General features: G+C 45.7%; 1 protein-coding gene across 1 annotated transcript in view; it reads right to left on the reverse strand.

Annotated features, from left to right (window-relative positions):
- Positions 1–1,211: 1,211 nt before the first annotated feature.
- LOC118096502 (rap1 GTPase-GDP dissociation stimulator 1-like) overlaps positions 1,212–21,381 on the reverse strand; it is a 44,086-nt gene continuing 23,916 nt past the window's right edge. The window contains exons 7-14 of the mRNA XM_035138418.2: positions 21,052–21,195; positions 18,776–18,907; positions 17,874–18,008; positions 7,472–7,597; positions 4,755–4,894; positions 3,931–4,057; positions 3,156–3,284; positions 1,212–1,945 (exon numbers count right to left, since the gene is read on the reverse strand). Coding sequence (XP_034994309.2) covers positions 1,803–1,945; positions 3,156–3,284; positions 3,931–4,057; positions 4,755–4,894; positions 7,472–7,597; positions 17,874–18,008; positions 18,776–18,907; positions 21,052–21,195 — 1,076 coding nt within the window. The 3' untranslated portion in view covers positions 1,212–1,802. The remainder of the gene's footprint in view (positions 1,946–3,155; positions 3,285–3,930; positions 4,058–4,754; positions 4,895–7,471; positions 7,598–17,873; positions 18,009–18,775; positions 18,908–21,051; positions 21,196–21,381) is intronic.

Here is a 21,381-nt window from a genome sequence, read left to right on the forward strand (position 1 = left end):
GCTTCCAACCGAATATTAAAACAGTACAGCATTAAACATTAAAAACTTCCCTAAACAGTTGTCTTTTAAAAGTAAAATAGTTACTTATTGCCTTGACAACTGCTGGGAGGGCGTTCCACAGGACGGGTGCCACTACCGAGAAGGCCCTCTGTCTGGTTTCCTGTAACCTCGCAATGAGGGAACCGCCAGAAGGCCCTCGGTGCTGGATCTCAGTGTCCGGGCTGAATGGTGGGGGTGGAGATGCTCCTTCAGGTATACAGGACCGAGGCCGTTTAGGGCTTTAAAGGTCAGTACCAACACTTTGAATTGTGCTCGGAAACGTACTGGGAGCCAGTGTAGATCTCTCAGGACCGGTGTTATGTGGTCCCGGCGGCCACTCCCAGTCACTAGTCTAGCTGCCGCATTCTGGATTAATTGCAGTTTCCGGGTCACCTTCAAAGGTATCTGCTCAGAGAAGCCAAGTACTGTATAGTGGTACCTTGGTTCTCAAATTTAATCCATTCGACTCCCGAAACAGTTCGAAAACCAAGGCACAGCTTCCGGCTGGCTGCAGGAGCTTCCTGTACTCAATCGGAAGCCACGGCAGACGTTTGGCTTCCGAAAAACCTGAACACTCACTTCCGGCCTTCGGGAGCTGATTTGTTCGGGAGCAAAGCCGTTTGACTGCCAAAGTACCACTGTACTCTCTTCCAGAGTCATTTGTCTGCACATGCCCCCTGGTGGGAAGACGACGGGGTGGCCATGTGCCCTACTTTACGAAGGTCCCTTCTCTAGCTGAAGTCTAGTTTAAAGCTGAAGAATCACGAGATGGGAGATCGGGGCATTGATGTTGCCCATCAGCATCATGTAGAATAAGCAGCAGCAACAAAAATCAAACACTCTGCGTGTGACTCATTCATTTAAAGTGGAATATTATTCTGGCAGAAACATCAGGCAACCCCTGACGTGTGCAGGGGTTGCATTCTGGATCATCTTGCGCTAAGGCGGAGCGCATATACGCCTGCCTGCCCTTCCCCCTTTGAACCTTGTTAGTTCCTGCCGTTTCTGAGTTTACAGCGATGCTCATGTGCATGATTGCGCACAAAGTGGCTCTTCCTAGTTTTGACATAAAGTTAGCAACCCTAGACAGCTTACAGGAAGGAAAAGAGAATCTGATCAAATGCTGTAGGAAGATGATAGGGCTGATACATTATGATAGCTAACACTTTGTTGTCATATTGTTTGACTTTATTTTACTGATGAAGGCAAGGTTTGCATTTTTGCTTCCTTGAGTAAACATGCAGAAAACCAGAATGGCTTATATGTTACAAACTAGCATGTCTGAGTAGGCAGCAACCAAACTTCCAAATGCTCAAAGATGCAATTCCTCCATTAATATATATTCTGAAGTTCTATAGTCTTTGGCAGTACATGTGCTTTCCCCACGATGGATGGATATTGTATTTGCACATGATGAGAGGGCGATCTGTGATAACCATTCCAGAGTTAAAACAAATGAGTTTAGTGGAGTCATTTCTGCTGGAATGCAAGGGAGAATGGGATTTAGTGTTTTGGGGTGATGATGTTGTGGACTTGGAAAGAGGCTTGTGTGAATATCATTTGCCTTAACATCCTATTCAAAAAAACCCCATCACCCAAGGCCCTTCAATATATATATTTTAAAAAGCAAACAAAACACCAGCTCTAGCAATATTTTGCTTGGATGCTTGGACACAACAGATCAAACCTGTTGTACTGCTTGTTAGCCAAGTCAGTACTTAAACCGCAGTAGCACGTTTTGAGCACTAAGTAGATATCCTCATTTATGGTTCAAAGAGGCGGTGCTCCTCATTCAGTATCTGAACCGCCATTAGCGCCTGTTTGGCTACATTACCATTGATGTGGCCACAGAGCTTCTCAAGGGTTTCTTTCATCTTGTCCTCTTCGGCCTCTTTCCGAAGGTCACCTGAAGGAGATCAAACATATTTTAGCGGAATAGCCTGCAAAAGTAAAGACTGAGCAAGCAGTGTAGTACAGTATATAATAGCTTCACCTTGCAATTTGGCTTCCTTGACTATGAAACAGCAGCGACTCTAATGCACTGGATGCAATCCTGACAGCGGCCCAGCCCCCCTTGTGTTTCTTTGTGTGGGGTGAAGCAATATTTGAAGTAATATTTTGAGAGAATGCAGGTAACTGCTTCTGGTGGGGAATAGCAAATTTTTGCCAGTTCTTTTGTTTTTCCTTTATTTTGGGAGGGTGTTTCAAGCATACCTACATTATTGCATGGCTAGTGTAAAGCATTCACCTAACTAAGACTTTGTCTCAGTTGTCTGTTTTTTTTTAATGGAGGTGAGGGGAATTACTCGGTCTTACCAACATAGTCATACTTGAGCTCCCCCCCCCTTCTTCATTTCAGATCACACACAGTTTCCATTTTTGCTTGTTAATATCAATGTTACTCCAACGTCCTTTCCCCACTTGTAAATATATTTTTATATTTTATTCCGGAAAGGGTTGCCGAATCATGAAGATATAAAAGAAGCTTAGAGTAAACAAACCCTGGGCTTCTCTCTCCCCAACCGACTCTCAGACCGAAGAAAATCTTATCTCAATTCAAAACTTTGATCCATGTAGCTGGTATATTCCACAGTATGCTGCTGCAACCCTTTCCCATCACACGACGGTACTTTAAAGCCAATTAAAGATCCAATTAAACTGAGAACCTCTGCTTCTTAATGGCGGTGTAGGAGGGTTTTCGGCAGGCAAAGTGCTGTTGCACTCAGCGCCTCCCTGCCTCCCACATTCCATGCTGGAGCAAGAGCCAGGTACTGAGACGAACTGAGTGAAGCCCATTGCCCCTGTCCCTGGGGGGAATTTGCAAGGATGATTTACCCTCTGTCCTCTTTGTTTGCCGACGATCCCCCCGCTGTCATGGGGGCTGCCTCCATTAAGGCAGGTGGAACCGGAAGCCATATTTAGTTGAATCATTACCCATTTTATGATCTTAATTTACTTTGTGGATTTTGTGCATATTGAAAACCAACTGGGGGCAGAGAGATTATATTGTTACCCCACACATCCATGCTGTGCTGCGGCTGCAAATTTCCCAAAATAAAATGCTCTCGCGTCATGCTGTGACAAATTCTGATTCATACTTATTGGGCTGAAATTACCTGAATTCAGGAGGCTGCACAACAGACCTATTGAATTATATTTCACCTCTGGGCCTGTGCTTTCATCTTGGAGAAGTTTATGTATGTTCTGAACAAGCTTGGCCTCTTTAAATGTCTCTTTGATGATTTCTGCAAAGGAGATGAATGTTTAACATAATTGAAATTATTTTCCCCCTCAAACAATTGCTACAAATAAAAATCTCTTGCTGCTTGTAGACATGATTCCCTCACTCCCCCCCCCAAAAAAACCTAATATACAAATAGGCTAATCTTGAATTTCCTGTAATTGTTAAAACAGACTGCTCCTTTTCAAAGTTTTCACATCAGAAACATCCATGGGTGTTTATGACTTGTCAGTAGAGCTTTGTTTCTCAAGCCCTGGGAAATCAAGAATCACTTGAGCTCCACAGAGACCACCCCCATTTCTATAGGATTTATTTCTACGTTTCTCATATAAATTTCCTCTTCCATTACACCATGACGATGAAGCTAAGCACGTCCTGTAAACAGCTCAGGCACAGTAAGTAGCTCACCTCACTAACTTGAATCTAGCTCACCCCAGCTTCCTAGTATCCTCTGCTTGCTCAGATTTCCACCCAGGAAATCTGGGTGGCACCAGCTCCTCCGAGAAGAGTCAAAAGGAAGTGGATAAAGTGTCCGACAGCTTTATCTATAAAAGCCTGGGTAAGTGTATCAGGCTCTTTTGAATGGCCCACGTTTCGTTGAATGAATGCCCACTTAAAGAACAACATCTAGGAAATAAATGCTTGAATACCTAAATTGACCGCAGAAGCTATCGCCAAGGCAATCAGTGCTTCATTCTGCATTATGGCATGTTCGCTGGTTGCCATAGAAACCAGGTGCTTCATTGCCTGGGCCTCTTGAATGGCTTTGACAACTTCCTGCTTACAAAACAACAAGAGATTGCTGAAGTCTGTGGTGAACCAGGATTTTGTTTTGAAGGAGGGGGGCAATTAGGAACAGAAGTGGTTATGGATAGCACTTGGATAATAGACTCCATGGCAGCTCGCAAATTGATGAGAATTTTGTCTTTGTACAAGTAAGAAGCTCAGAGTTGCCCCTCCCCACCAAATGTTTGGAGATGAAAGTCTCTTCTGAAGTAGCTATATATATTCAACTGAACATCATGTAAGTTCACTTGCAGTGGCTGTTCTTAATACTGCTGTGATTCCTGTGTACAATATATAAATCCATTTCATTGCCTGAGAACAGTGGGCATGAAAAAGCATTGGCCAGTGATTCCCAATTACGGTAGTTAATATCTGAGGACCCCCTATTTTTCAAAAGCCAAGCTACATACCCCCTACTTTTGAAATTTTTTATATGGTAGTTGGCAAAACAATTTTTTGAATTTGTCCTCTTATAAAATAAGGGGGGGGGAGTCAAAAGCAGTTGTTCCAGACAAGAGTTTCTGGGGGCCACTGCCAGTCGTTGAGAATTTGTTGTGCGAACATGCTCCCAGAACCTGTTTCATCAAAGGCAGCATAGAAGCTGTGCTGCAACTCTCACTTTCAAAGTGGAATACAAAGCACGAATTGATGAGACTTGAAAATGGATCAAACCCGACGCCTTTCATACCTGAGAACAACTGTGACGCAAAAGTGATGCAAGCAGTCGGTTTGCTTCTCCGCAGACTCCAGCGTGGTCGTTTGAATTGCACCATTGCACCAGTCTGTTGAGCAGCACCGGATCCTGGCCCAGTTCCTCTGCTGCATCAGCTGAAAGACAAAGATTGGAGCAATATTGTGTGAAGCAGCCGGCAATTCTCCCCTCTTTTACTTTGTCAACTGCAGGTGGAGTACGCCTGGGTGATTAAAGCCTTTATTTGTTTCTGAGTTATACGTATTTACCACTTGGTGCCAGCATCATCAAATGTGATGGTTTGAGTTTGCGGATGGGCCATCACAGTACAAGCACAACAGGCAGAACATGCATATAATCTCAAAGAAAACATTTTTAAACGGGGGAAAATGTGCATTCAGGATAGGAAGATGTGGCAGGTGGCATAGCATTTTTTGTTAGGACTCTTAATAAGCCAATCACAGTTATATAACAGAGGTTAATTTGATCACTTGAATTGTCCCTTGTCTTTCTCAAGGTATTGTGTTGGAGAGGTGCTGGAGTTTGACAAAGATCTATCTCTGGACTGTGATATTCACAAATGTAAATAAATTGTTTGACATTGCAGTCATTAAGGGACTGTTTAGGGAAGCTTTTAATGTTTAATAGATTATTGTATTCTGTCGGAAGCCGCCCAGAGTGGCTGGGGAAACCCAGCCAGATGGGCGGGGTATAAATAATAATAATAATAATAATAATAATAATAATATATTATTATTATTATTATTATTATTATTATTATTATTATTATTATTATGGATAGATGTACATGCGCGACCCAAACCCTGAAGACTCAGCTGAATGCAAGAACAATAATACCCTATTAGAAAGTATTCTGTGTGAGACAAAAGGCAACTTCTGTCTGTGGAATTGTATCTAGCCCATTCGCACCAACCCCAGTTGCCATTCAAAAGGTCTAGTCATCAACCTAATAAATCTGCATGCGTAAATTGGCACTAGTTTTAGGAAATAGATGGTAGCAATTGTCTCAAAAGAAATTTCATGGCTCCGCACATATAATGGGTGGTTCAATTGTGAGAGGTGCGAATATGAGAACTGCTGTTGGTAAGCAACCCCTTTTCTGTGTTGGTGCTGCTGAAAAACGATTAACACCAAGGGTTCAGATATCTATAATTAAAAATGGGGAACCTGCCGTTCTAAATTCTGCTGGCATCAACACACCCGGTGATTGTCACGGTAATGAATTTACACTAGATAATGCAATCAACTAATTTAGCAGGGACTGGTTAGAAGACACATGTTCACGGTAGTGTATTGTGCTGAGTTAATTAAGGTCAATGTTGGCTCATGGGTAAATAGAACAGACGGCAATTAAGGTGGGAGGCTTCTGAGCTCACTGCCATGGAAGGGTAAATCTTAGCAAGAAGTTGGGGGTTTTCTTGTATTTGCTAGGTACAGAAACATATTATGAGCTTGAGGGTTTGTGTGCCAAAATTCTCTCAACCCAGGAGCCAGCAAGTGCTAAAAGCTAATCAAGCCTTCTAGTTCCAAGAAATAGCCAAGATAGCTTCCTGGTGAGGTGATGGGGGGGATGAAGGGGCTCAGTGAAGACAGCAAATGGGTGGCAGTGATGTGACATGGAAGTAAAGCAGCAAGCCGGAGAGTCAGAGCAATGTTTGAGAGCACTGTTTGAGTTCTGTTTGAATCCAAGGCAGAAACAAGACCCTTTTGGGGTGTTAATGCTGTGAACCCCTCCTTCATAGGCTCAGGTTGTGTTGCAATGGGACAGCACAGTCGGCAGAGCATGAGACTCTTAATCTCTGGGTTGTGGGTTTGAGCCCCAGGTTGGGCAAAAGATTTCTGCATTGGTTTGTCTATCCTTTCCGTTTCCAGAAGAGCACTATCCTTTCAGGAATCCCATTGGTTCTGCCTGGCCTGAGCACACCAATACTTCTGGGTGAGGGTGAACCTCTGCCTGGACAAGAGTCAAATACTGCCACTATTGGTTGTTCTAGAACAGGCATCCCCAAACTTCAGCCCTCCAGATGTTTTGGACTACAATTCCCATCATCCCTGACCACTGGTCCTGTTAGCTAGGGATCATGGGAGTTGTAGGCCAAAACATCTGGAGGGCCGCCGTTTGGGGATGCCTGTTCTAGAATCTCGATTCCTTCAAAGCACTTCCATAACCCAGCATTCTTGCTTGTCCTTGGCCACAATTTTGATGGAGGTTGAAGGCAGCTCTTCATGGGAGTTAAGCAATAGCTGTGCGTGGGCTGTTTGTGGGATCCGGGGAGAACACGCTCTTGAGTTCTCTTGTGTGAGGTGAAGGATGGCATCTGCTTATGGGAAATTGCCTGCTCATAATGGAACACAGACACAATGTAAATGTGAGCCTTTATAGAGCCACTCCCTTGCAGCCTACTTCCAAACACTTGTCCTTGGAATATAGCCCTCAAACTTCACTCTCCTTTGCATTGAATTGGTTGTTTATCATACAACTTAATACCTTGACAGTTATCGCATCCATTGACTATTTTAAAATCTGCATTCAAAAATGCCCTTCTGTCATTGGTCTGATGCTCTGAACTCTATTTAACCATACCGATAAGAACACTTTCCTGATCATCACATAACAATGGTTCCCTTGTTTGCTATGCAGTTTGCAAACAAATCCTAAAGGACTAACTTGAAAGCCCTTGATATTCTCCTACCTTGACCGTCCATCAACATTCGTAGTGTCCCAAGAAGCTTAAACTGAACAGGAGGCATCTCCGACCTCAAAAGCATCTGGATACGTTGGCCAACCCCTTCGTCCAGCATCTGAACTTTGTTAGCCACTGGGAAATGGGACAAAATGATTGGAATTATGATTGGTGATCTGCATCTCAACATCTGAATGACAAGTTGCTGCTAAGCTACTAAAGGCCACAGAATGAATCGTAGTCAGTGCATTACAAAAATCAAGGTGTACAGCAGCTCTTTGAACAAACTGTTTTGGATTGCCTGCTAAAAAACCCTATTTAGATCTAGATTTCATTAATACCAATATTTTAAAATATTTTTATCGCCAAGTAGTATGGACTTCATTTAGAAAGCACATGACTTCGAGAACAGAAAACATTCTAAACAGTTATTCAACACCCCATTGTGTTTCATTTGATCCACACACTGACTTTTTATTAGCCCAAATTAAAGGGGAATAGGGTATAGCAGTTGTCTGAATTCAAATCCAGCATGAATCCACCATTTTAGAGGGGCTGCAGTAACAGCTCTGCCATTATGGACAAGTCCAGAGACCTCCCTAATCAAGAGGGGGCGAGGACAGAAAAATCCCACAAACAGCCCACAATTAAACTGATTAATTCTCTGAATAAAGCTCCAGCTGACAGACCTGCAGCATGCGCCACAAATTACAGCTTCAGGTGGGCCCAATTCAGATCAAGACCATGGCACAGAAGGAGGGGAGGGGAGGTTGACTGTTTTTCCAATGTCATTTTCCTGATGAAAGCCCTCTGCCCAGCAGTTGTCTCTTTTGGAAAATCAGATATATCTGCTGCTATCTCTTTCCATTTTAGGAGGAAATTTGTTTTTGGTTTTGGATAAATTAAGTGACTTTGAATGATAATAAACAGCCACAACAAATGTTCTCTGTGCAACCCGAAGCAAAAACAACAACAACAACAACAACAACAACAACAACAACAACCCAATATTTTAAACCTTTGCATTCATTATTTTGGTTTGCGTGTGTTTCCCAACGCTTGTGCAAGAGTGCCATGCACATGTTGATATGTTTAGGGAAGGGTGCAAAAAGTCACCAGCTGCCACTGCAGATATGGAGACGATGATGTCTAGTCAAAAGTTTAACTCCCACTCTTAACGATACAGAACCTATAGGTGGCTTGACAACTTGTACCTAAAGACTATTGAGAAAGATAGATCAGGAAATATCCCAGTGGTCATAATCTTTCCTTCAAGATCAAAATACACGTCACCTGATAGGATATTTACCTATTTCTCCATTCCTGAACATGTTTCTCTTCCCCCCAACTCCCCACACCAGGCTCCTTGAGTGAAGCAATTCCAGGTAATAATTAAGAGCAAACCTCCCTAGGAAGAGATGTATATGCAACCTACCAAGCAATTTCCGGACAATCTGCGTGCTTGCTTTCTTCTTAGCCTAGGGCAAGTGCAGCGGGCAGGCATCCCTTGCTGGCAACTTTAGAGTGCTGGGAATCTGATGGCTAATTAACTTGTTTGTAATTTCCTTGGGCTTCGCTAGCAGAAAGTTCAGACTGTAGGCCCTCGAGTGTGGAATGATTTTCAAAGAGAGCTCCCTGGGCAGGACTCTGAGGGTTTAATCAATTAATGAGGCCCCTTGCGCCTGCCCATACATTTTTAAAAATACTGTTTCTAATTGATTTCGTTTCATGTTCAACTTGACTTTTTCATCTGTGGCTGTGTTTTTGCGTATTTCTTTTTTTAAAAAAAAATAATAATGATATTTTAGCAAATCAACAGGGAATACAGTTCCAGCGAAAGACCCAGATTGTGCGCATTGTATAACAGAGAGTGCTTTGGTACTGGAATGACTCAGATGCTTAATCTCAGGGTCATGGGTTCAAGCCCCACATTGGGCAAAAGATTCCTGCATTGTAGGGGGTTGGACTAGATGACCCCGATGGTCCCCTCCAACTCTACAATTCTGTGATTTTAAGGAAGGATGGGGTTGAAACCAACTGGGTGGAAAAAGGGTTGCTTTTTTCTTACATGTTTTTCTCATCAAAGCAAACCACTTCTGGTACATTGGGGTTTCTTCTCAGCTGTCACTATTTTGTGGGAGGGATTCAATTGTATACTGTACTGTACAAATTTGGGTTTGCACAACTAAAGTGGATAAAAGCGCTCTGCTGCAACAAACCTTTTTTATAGATATAAAAAGGATGTTGCAGTAAGGAAACTGGTAGGAAAGTGGACTAAAAGTTGTGGGGTAACAATCGACTGATGGGAAGCTGTATAACCTCTGTACAATTTTTTTTTTAAACGAATGCTTAACAAACAATGGAGAGCATAGAAACTCTGTGCAAACTCAGGATGAATGCTCAATAAACAGGTTGTTTAGAAGTGACCACCTCCACCTTCAGACAGTGATGAAAACCAAATGTAACTAAAGAAAAATGGATGGGTACTGTGCCAAATGAGTTTGCCACCACAAAAAGCCTATTTTTAGTCCAATATTTTCTTGAGCAAAATATCACACTCTCCAACATTTTAAAGATAAAAGGGGACATTTGTATGCATTCTAGCAATCACCACCTTTGCTCCTTTTGCTGCTATTGAACATTGTTGAGGGTTCTTCTCTGCCTAATTGTCTTCATTACAGGAATCACTTCCCATTGAAAAGTAAAGGATTCTCATTGTATATATTTCAGAATAGCTGCAATTCATGCACCCTATCTAAGCTAAAGAAAGACAGGAAGCTGCCCATTCATCCATCTAACCTATGGTTACCAGATTTTTTTCAATGAATCCAGGGGACCCCCCCTTTTTTTTTTGAAGCTGAGTAGCAACAGGGAGTCAGTAGTGGGGATGGTGAGGCAAAAAAACCTGGGCCCAAGCACACATGCATATTGTATAAAGCAGGTGTGAGAGTGAGTGATAGAACAGGATGTGTCTCGAACTCAGTAGAATAGAACAGGATGCCTGTCAGCTAAGTTAGAATAGAATAGGATGCCGTGTCAGCTAAATTAGAGTAGAAATAAGGAAGTATAGCCCATGCTTCCTAATAAGGTTAGCTTTAGAATAGAGAGTGTAGATTGGTTAATGTATTAGAAATGTGTCTTTCTCTGATAGATAGATTGTAAGCCAAGCCTCTAAGGAGGGGCGGCAGCAATAGGGTTATAAGCCTCAGCTTATGGGTGGATCGGGGCTCTTCGCACCACCCAGGTCGTGGAGCCCGCCTTTGCAAACGCGTTACAATAAAGAGGAAGTGGTAAGACTTACTTCGGTGTCTCCTTGTCTGATTGCAAGTCCACGCAAGTGACTTCTCACAATTTTGGCGCCCAACGTGGGGCCCTCGACGGTCTGCGCGGCGGGGTGCTGGAAGAAGGTCCGGCGCCACTCCGGCTCTTTTTCGGAGGGACCTGTTATCCGGACCCCGTGGTGACAGACTCCGAGGGCTGAACGACGGAGAACCGATTTAAGTAAGCCAGGGAAGCCTCGCAGTCTGGGACTGCTGTGCCCTGCAGGGACGCCTGCCAGTTCACTAGCCGAAGGAAGTGGCACTGAGCTGAAAGGGGTGAGTATTGAGGGAGCCTGGGAAAGGCGTGAGCGTGTTTTGTCTCTGAGGGCGAAAGAGAGGTTCCAATAAGGACGCGTGCGTGTGGACCGGGGCCCTGGGACCCGGCGAGAGGATTAGCTTGCGGTTCCGTCCTCCCGCGAGGGAAACGGCCAGGCGATTCCGTGCGTTTGTGTGAGTGACTGAGAGACATTTTGCTATGGGGAAGGCACAGAGTACGTGTAGAAGAACGTCAGGGACAAGGGACAAGGATCCCATTGACCCCAATAGCCCGTTGGGACAAGTACTGTTACAGTGGGATGAAAAGGAAATCAAGCCATACAGTCAGGGACTGTCCAAAGTGGCATTGATAAACCTTTGTCGGGTAATATGGCCAGAATATCCCATAGGGCCGGGAGGAGAATATAGGTGGAATCCTGATGGGGAGACCGATCCATATTGGATAAAACAGCTGAAATACTATTTGATTCGAAACAGGAAGGGTTAAGACGGGTCCAGGGCTCTGCAGAGTCCTGGTGGCTCAGCTCCAGGCTGGTAGCAGGGAAGCAGGGGAGGAGCTAGCTTCAGCAGGGGCTGGAAAGGAGGTAGACCGGCACCTCAGGAGCCTGGTTTGGGACCACGGAGGACCCATAGAGCAAGGAGGGAGAGGGGGCAGGGGAAGGGCTTGCAGAGAAAGAGGGGTTACTCTTTAGCAATGATGCCTGGTATATGCCCCAGGACTCCCTCAGAGGGAAGATTCTCAGGCAATATCATGACAACCCCAAGGAGGGGCATGCAGTACATGTCTTCACGAGGCTCACACCCAGTAAGGCCAGTCTTGGGCGAAACCCCAGAGCCTTCCCAGAGCAGGGGGAGGGGGAGATTGGGGGACCACCTATTGAGGCATGGGGTGAGAGGAGGGAGACAGTACACCAACAACTGGATGGAGACGTGGCAAGGGGCAATGAGGCTTACAAGGAGGGGGCAGACCATCACAGGGGACTGGAGAAGGTCTTCCACGGAGGGGACAGGGTCTGGCTGTGGTCAGAAGGCCTTCCCATGGGAGGAAGGGGGAAGAAGCTGGCACCCAGAAGGCTGGGGCCCTTCAAGGTTCTGACACAGATCAACCCTGTCACCTTCAGGGGGGAAGTACCTACAGCGAGAAAGGTCCATCCCGTGGGTCACAGGTCTTTGCTCTCACACTTCAGGGAAAGCCCAAGGTTCAGAGGACGTGACACACATCCAACACAAGACGCTGACAGGAGGGAGGGGGAGGAAATCACACAAAAGACACTAGACAGAAGGGTGGAGGGAGAAGGCAGCCAAGAGGTTCCAGAAAGAAAGGAAGAAGAGGAGGTCTACAGTGCCACAGCAAGCCCGGGCTCCCGAACGAGGGGAGGGGTTAAAATGTCTGATGGCCAGGCAGGACACTCCTGCTTCCCAAAACGCGGAGGCACTTATGCACACCATGCAAGGGGAGGGCCGCACATTGGAACTGCACGCTCCTTTCTCCCACAGATCCGAACCACCACATGTCAGTAGCACAGGGGACACAGAGGGGGAGGGCAATCCCAGGTGGGGAGCTTGGGAGACGCAGACCCAAGGAGCCCTCCGGGAATCAGAAGCAATTGTCCAGAGGAAGGAGGAGGATGTAGAACGGTGGGAAGGGATAAAGAGAGTTCTAATAGAGGCACCAGTATTAGCTCTCCCAGACCTCCAAAAGCCATTCCATTTGTATGTCACGACGGCGGGCCAAGCGGCAGTGGGAGTACTTGCCCAGAAGAGAGGGGGGCGCTACCAACCGGTGGCCTATTTAAGCAGGACTCTGGAACCAGTAGTAAGAGGGTGGCCCTCATGCATACAAACAGCAGCAGCAGCAGTGGAGTTAGTCCTAGAGAGTAGGAAACTAACCTTTGGAGGGGCGTTGATAGTACACAGCCCACATCAGATAGGTGCGGTAATGACAGGGGCGGCGCCTACCTGGATGACGGATAAGCGCCTTGTTAAGTATGAGGGGATACTCAGAACTGGGTCCGATATCACCATAGGAACGGACAGGAATTTGAACCCAGCAGAGTTCCTAAGGGGAGAAAGGAAGGAATGGGAACCAGATGAACATGATTGCCTGAGGGATATAGAGATGATGGCCAAAGTGAGGGAAGATTTGAGGGAAGAGGCGCTGGAGACCGGAGAAAGATGGTTTGTGGATGGGACAAGTTATGTGAGGGAAGGAAAAAGGAAATCAGGATATGCGGTGGTAAAGGAGGATGGGGAAATAATTGAGTCTGGGGCCTTACCAAATACCTGGTCCGCACAAAAGTGTGAGGTGATGGCCCTGACTCGAGCATTGGAACTTGGAGTAGGGTTAGATGTGACTATATGGACAGATTCAAGATATGCTTGGGGAGTAGTACACACTTTTGGTAGAACATGGAGGGAGCGGGGTTTCATCAAAGCAGATGGAAAACAGATCGAACACGTAGCCTTGCTCGAGCGGTTGTTAGAATCTCTGATGGGGCCTCGAAGGGTAGGCATTGTGCACATATTAGCTCATACCAAAGGAAACAGGCCGGAGGAACAGGGAAATGCTTGGGCAGACCTCAGGGCACGGGAGGCAGCGGAAGGGGTAGCGAGGAAAGAAGTGATTCAGCAGTGTATTTTGCGGATACCAGTTGTGGATCCGCAGGACTTAAAGAATCTCGCCTTCACCCCGAAGGAAAAGGAATACATGGAAAAAGAGGGATGGGAAAGGAAAGGAGACGGATGGGAAACTCCAGAGAGGCAGATAGTCCTTCCAAAATCGGCTATGTTGAATATATTGGAGAAAATACATGAGGGAAGCCATTTGGGCACTGAGGGAATGATCAATCTAGTGAAACCATTGTATTGGAGTAGGGACATGTGGCCAATGGCACATGCCATTGCATGGAAGTGTTTGATATGCCAAAAGGTTAACAAGGCAAGGGCAAGGAAGACCGAGAGAGGTGGGCGGCCCCTGGCGGTGTGGCCATTCCAGAGAGTCCAGGTAGACTTTACCGAGCTGCCCGAAAGGGGAGGGCAGAAGTATTTATTGGTGTTCAAAGATCACCTAACTGGATGGGTTGAAGCCTTCCCTAGCCGCAGAGCCACGGCTCAGGTGGTCAGCAAAGCTATCCTAGAGCATATCCTTCCCCGCTATGGAGTAGTGGAAGCAATGGATTCAGATAGGGGAACTCATTTCACCCAAATGGCAATGCAGGAGGTAATGAAGTCAGTAGGAATCACCTGGAACTTCCATACCCCCTGGCACCCAGAGAGCAGTGGGAAAGTGGAACGGGCAAATGGAGAAATAAAAAAACACCTAACCAAACTGTATCTGGAGAATGGGTTGCCCTGGACACAGAACCTTCCACTGGCATTGTTAAGAATGAGGGTGGCACCTCGGAAGGATACTGGCTTGTCCCCGTTTGAAATGATGATGGGCCACCCTTACTTGGCTGCCCTAGGGAATCCTCAAATTGAATTCAGGGATCAGTTTACCAGGAAATATTTGCAGTCACTGCCCCAGTCTCTGTTATCTTTCCACAGACAAGGCATACTAGCACAGCGGCCCCCACTCTTGGAGCAACAGCACAGCTTCCAACCTGGGGATCTGGTCCTGATAAAGGCTTGGCGGATGGAGAAACTCAGCCCGAGCTGGGAAGGCCCATACCAGGTCCTGCTCACAACTGAATCAGCAGTGCGGACCAGGGAACATGGGTGGACCCACTACCATCGGGTAAAAAGAGCTCCACCTGAAAGTTGGACGGCGACGACTAGTCCAGACAACCCGCTGAAAGTGACACTCACTAAATCAGGAACCAGGATCCAGCAGGACACACCGAGACTGTAAAGCAAATGTGTTTGTTCTGTACTTGTGTGTGCTTTTTCGAATGCTGTTGTTGTGCACATTGTGAGGGGTGTGTGCTGTGTGTGCATTGTACAGAAGAGTGTAACATTGTTTTCATAGAAGACATCATCCTTCAACATTGTAAGATAGCATTAGGAGGAAAGGTCCAGTGTGAGCTGGCAGAGAGTCCAACAGTGCGGCAGGCATTGGAGTATCTGTCCCCCGAAAGAGCCCCATTCTTTCTGAGTAAAAGGGTATAGGATGTGGGAAGAACCCTGGAATCATTGGTATTGGTGGATGGGGGTGGTATGTACGGGATTGTTGACATGGATGATAACTTATTTTTGTTGGCATGAAAGGGATTGAATATGTGGAAGAAGAAGGGGCGTCCTAATACCACCAGGCGTGTTGGCTTTGTTCTGTCTGTTCCTTCCGACCATCCCCGCTCAATCTGAACCCCAGTGCACTGAATGCATTCAAGCAACCCGAACAGGCAGTAAGGTCACACAGACCTTGATGTATTATAATGTGGCCCCAGAATGTGTTCAGCAATTAAGTCCTTGTGTCCATAACCAAACTCAGTACTATAGGTGTAAAGTAAAAGGGAATAAGACAGAGTGTTATGAGCCCCTGGCTGTGGGACCCATAACTTCCAGTATATATATATATATGGATACAAGGGCGGGACCGCCAATAAAGCCAGTCAGAGGAGTAACATGTTCAAAATAGCCCAGAATCGACAAGGATATATAGCGCATAACACAACGAGGGGAGAGGGCAAGGTTGTGGTTTGCTTTGATGCCTGTGCTGCCATAGATAAGGGCCAGGGACCTAACGGGAGAGCTGGAGTTTGGTGTGGGAATCACGGACAGTCCTATCTGCAGGAACGGAAATATCTGTTCAAGCACATCCAGGGCAGCAATATGGGGTGGTGGTGGTGGCTCCTATCATTATTGGTATACGGAGGGAGTCCACACACAGCCCACCTATAAGGGACCTGAGGGGATAAATTTGACTAGAGGAGCAGCATCCACCGATTGTTCGACGGGGAAGTGCAACCCTTTAATCCTTTTCTGCTTTTGTATGCCCCGCTTGCTACAATGCTTACAGTCAATGATGGAAAGAATGATGGATAGGGCAGTTCCCCCCTCGCATAATGATGCTAATGCAGGCTTATAAGCCCCTCCCAACAGGTGCGCCAGAAGGAAGTCTAGAAAAAAAAGAGGAAGGAGATTACCAGGACCTATTATGTGAGTTCGAGTCAAGATACAAAAAAGAGGGGGGATTGTGAGAGTGAGTGATAGAACAGGATGTGTCTCGAACTCAGTAGAATAGAACAGGATGCCTGTCAGCTAAGTTAGAATAGAACAGGATGCCTGTCAGCTAAGTTAGAATAGAATAGGATGCCGTGTCAGCTAAATTAGAGTAGAAATAAGGAAGTATAGCCCATGCTTCCTAATAAGGTTAGCTTTAGAATAGAGAGTGTAGATTGGTTAATGTATTAGAAATGTGTCTTTCTCTGATAGATAGATTGTAAGCCAAGCCTCTAAGGAGGGGCGGCAGCAATAGGGTTATAAGCCCCAGCTTATGGGTGGATCGGGGCTCTTCGCACCACCCAGGTCGTGGAGCCCGCCTTTGCAAACGCGTTACAATAAAGAGGAAGTGGTAAGACTTACTTCGGTGTCTCCTTGTCTGATTGCAAGTCCACGCAAGTGACTTCTCACACGGGTTTCCCCAAACTTCGGCCCTCCAGATGTTTTGGACTACAATTCCTATCATCCCTGACCACTGGTCCTGTTAGCTAGGGATCATGGGAGTTGTAGGCCAAAACATATGGAGGGCCGCAGTTTGGGGATGCCTGGTATAAAGGTTCTGCAAAGCCCTTCTTTCTCAACCTAAGAAACATAAATGCGCAGAGTTTTTAAGAAACTGGGCAATGGTTGCCTGCCCGCGGCTCCCGAGCGTCCCCTGATCTGTCAAAACAAAGGGGGAAGGGGGAAGGAGATCGGGGGAGGCTCGGGAGTCAAGGGCAGGTGGCACGCCATTGCCCAGTTTTTAAAAAACTGCACATTTATGTTTCACAGGGTGTGAAAGAAGGGCTTTGCACCTTGCCCGGCAGAGAAACCACGTGCCTTGTGCCCGGGCAACAGCCGCCCACCCGCAACTCCCGAGCTTCCCCCATCAGTCAAAACAGAGGGGGCAGGGGGCAGGAGATCTGTACCACCAGACATCCCCGGTTCCCCTTAGGCAGTGGCAGCCAGAGCCAACTGTGCTACCAGGCTGGCTCCGGGAAGCTGAGGCTGCCGCTGCCACATTTCCCGGGCACAGGTTTGCAAATCTGGGAACATTCCGGGGACGGAATTTGTCCGGGGACAGATTTGCAAATCCGGGGACGTCTGGTAACCGTAATCTAACCTGGTATTGTCTATTCTCAGTTGGCTGTTTCTTTAGGGTTCTAGGGACACATTTTTTCCCCACCAACACCTGATACCTGATCCTTTTATCTGGAGATGCCCATATTTTTATTGAGGTCTCTCTGCATCTAAAGTATGTGATAAACTATGGGGCTACAGTCTTCCTCCTTTGCAGATTATGAGTTCTCAATGGAAAGAAAGTATTGGATCTGCATTTGTGTCCATTGATGTGCATTTACATGCACAGTATGTGTGATGATGTCAATGTGCCACCCCACCCACCCCTGGGATTTATCATCTACATGCCACTGTGGTGGTGGTGGGTGGCTGAATCTGAAGAAATCCAGTGCACATATGTTTGCAGAGAAAACTCTTTTCAAGGCATTCTCAACACCTCTCACCAAAGATAACAGATGGACAGAGTTTTACAAGGAACAGGGTCCAGGAAATAGAGAGTCCCACTCTCACATTCCACTTCTGCCCTACCGCATAACTTCAATTTTAATTTTGTAGTTGTTCAGTTAGATAATTTGCGGTGCGGCTTTTTGTTGTACCTGGTATAGCAAGGTTTCGGAGAGCACTCAGGGCAGCATGTTGAACAGAGACATCTCCACTTTCCACATGTTGCTCCAAAAGGTCCAGAAGTTGTTGTACGATTCCCAGCTGCACCATCCGCAAACAGTTGCTGTCTTGAAGAAGGAAAAAAAGCTGATAATATAAACTTCCGACTTAATTCTTCTTCTTCTTAAGTTTGTATACCACCCTATACCCCTGGATCTTAGGCCGGTTCACAACATGAAATTACTACACACACACACACATTATATATACACACACACACATATTATATGTGTGTGTGTGTGTGTGTGTGTGTAAAACACAAGACACATAATAAAAACAAAAAACATCAAAATAAGATTTTAATAACAATACTTCATATAGGACAACAGTAAAGCTGTAGATCAGTTCTGGTAACCCTTTCTCCTTTTTAAACCTTCTAGAGGTACCTGGAGCTTTTGCCAAAAGCATGATTTGTGGAAAATTTCAACAGCAAAGGGGAAGATCTTATTATTGCGCTCTCTCTCTCTCTGTGTGTGTGTGTGTTTTAAACCTGCATTTTGATCAACAGATTTTTAATTCAGTAATGTTCATGCAAGAAGCTGGAGACCTGATGTGGTTGCGGAAGCGGTAGCTTAAATGTCGACAGCATATAATAATAAGAGAAGTTGCATGCCATCATTTGCAAGCATAAGACACCCAATGGATTTGTCTGTTGCGCTATGCTAAAAACAGAAGCTTCTGCTAGCAGAATGTTGTGCGAGCAGGCTGCCACAAGTGGATATCGCCAAATGAATTATTGCTTTTATTGATCTTAAGAAAAGCATCCTGGGAACTTTTTTGGGCTGAGCAGCGGGATAAAATGATTCTAGTAAATAAAGTATATAGGTATGTTTACCATTCCTGGCAAAGTTAGCAATGGCCAGAGCCCCCGTCAGCTGTAACTGGGTGTGCTTGGATGCAAGCCATGTTCCAACACTCTGGTAGATAACACCATTCCCTTCTGCAAACAGCTGCTGCATGGATTCATCTGTAGTACAACAAGCAGAGAGTTACTGACTGGATTATTATAGCTTTGTTTACTGCTGTGAAGAGAAGCACCTCTCTGGGCTTCTCTGTATAGCCTGGTAGCTGATGTCTCTTGTGAATACGGTAGCTACTGGAGGTCAGGTGATGTTAGGGTGGCGGCTAACACATCACCACAAACAAGGAAATGCATAATAAAAAGAGAACAAATATTTGCATATCCTGATTTCCATGTATGAATTGACTCAAATAATGATAAACATAATTCAAATAGAAATACAGTGCTTCTCAACATAGCAAGGAAGACAGCAGGGTTGGGAAAGTTGACACCTAAGAGCTGCAGGTGGCGGCTGCCCTAATTTTTATGTGTGGTGGGGACCCCAGAGGGAGAGAATGGGAGCTGAGAAATGAGGAGAAACGAAACAGATGGAAGGAGGCGAAGGAACACCCTCTGCAAGTGATCCCTTCACTGTCCTTTCTTTGGCAGACCACTGGGGGAAGAGGAAGAGGAGGGAAGAAAAAAGAGAGAAGAGGTGGACTGCCCACTTTGGTCTCTGGCCATGCTCACTGCTAGGCCCAGCTACCACTACCACCCAACCCCTGAGAGATTATTCTCAAGAATAGGCAGACCTCAAGAGAAAAACAGGTCCACCGCCCCTTATGTGGGAGAAGGTATCTTCATGCTACCACCAAAATATTCAGCATGGTATCTGTCGTTTTCCTTCATCACATAGAAATGTGTTTGTTAGTACAAGTTGCTGCCAGCAAGGATAGTCCGCAAGCTCTCCAGGTGGACGACTAACACAATGTTGCGCATGTTACAACAGTGGACTGTGGCTCTTCCAGTTTTGGTCTGAGCTGTGGCGGAGGTTCAGGTTTAAGCCGTGGGCAAGACGCCACATGCAGCCAGTCTTGCAAGTGGCACAGAAATGGCATTAAGAAACCCAGAACAGAGAGAGAGGAATCTCTGAAGAAGGTTGATCCCAAGTTCCTGTGGAATATGCATTTTGCAAAGCAACACAAGGGCCGAAGAAAATGCAGGCCAAGAATGCTAAGAATGCCAAGTCACCAGCTTGCCTCCGGATGGCAAAAGGGACTAGCTCGCAGTTTCTTCTCTTTTCACTCAAGGCATTTTGTAGAAATGAAACTGAATATAACATTTATAACAACCACAGTGGACTATAGAGAAGCCAGAATTGGTTTCAACTTCCTCCATATGTTGAAGGTAAGACACAGCTCACTCCCAAGTCAATGTGAGTGACCAAAAAGCAACAATAAGAAAAACAAAAACAACCCCAACCTGCCTAATTCATTAACATAAGTGACTTGTTGTCCTCACTATCCCCACCAGTAAATATTAAGTGAACAACTGGATCATTAATTGGATGCTTATTTTACACAGATTGCTTTCTGTCTGCAGTCATTACTACAATTTTGTAACCATAAAAAGAATTAACTGTAATTCCCAAGTGTTTATATTTGGAACAGATGCCAAGACTCCTCTCTTTATCTAGTTAGACGAAACAATAAGAATCAGAAATGAAATTCTTCTTCTGATAAAATTACCCGTGTCAGATTAGCTAAGTTTAACCTACAGCAGATAAGCTAAAAGCAACCTTATATAGACTTGAGGTCAGGTATTACAAAAGGCTCCAATAATTTCATCTCACTCCCCTGGAGGGACGAGAAACCTGCAGCTTCCAAGATATTATTGTACTCTGACTCCCATTAGCCCTAGGCAGCACAGCCAATGGTTGAGGTTGACGGGAGTTGTGGTTCAACAGCATCTTTAGGGCCACAAGTTCTACACCCAGCCACACAGAATGTCAGAGATGCTGACTCAATAATCATCCTCTTGCAACCTTTGGCCAACAGCTAGCTGACTAGCCCTTAAATGCCCGAGGCGAACTTGTATATACGCAGGGGCGAACACTAGCATCACAATCATACTACAAGGGTATGATTGCTTTTTGTCTCCGTTTTTAAAAAAGCCATCTGTGGTGGAAAATTCCCCCTAGGAATCTGGAAACGGCAGACCGCAGCTGCATCCGTAGCAAGGAAAAGGAAGCACCGGAGCAGATGGGCCTCCTGCAGCTGTTCTTGCTTTGTGCATCTGGACTCGCTCTCCCTGGGCTCGGTCATTCTTACCTCCAAGTAGCAATGACACAATCAGATCCGACGCAGCCTTCAAGCTGCACACATCTTCTGGCTTGGAACTGTCTTGCAGCCTCAGCAGGATCTCAACTATGGCTTCCTGAATTCCAGCTTCAACCAACTGAGATTTTAGGGCATCTGCGGAAGTCATCATAAAGAAACATGTTTAAAGCTTCTTGCCGAGTGTTGGTAACCACAGACAAATGAGGGCTCATTCTCACACTATGATTTACATCCCATCCTGATAACATGCTGTTGCAGGAGCTTACCCAGGGTTTGTGTTTCCTTTTGGAAATGAGGCACAGCGGAGACTGTGGTGTCTTT

Source organism: Zootoca vivipara, chromosome 5, assembly GCF_965207765.1.
Source record: "Zootoca vivipara chromosome 5, rZooViv2.hap1.1, whole genome shotgun sequence".
In the NCBI taxonomy this organism is placed as follows: domain Eukaryota; kingdom Metazoa; phylum Chordata; class Lepidosauria; order Squamata; family Lacertidae; genus Zootoca; species Zootoca vivipara.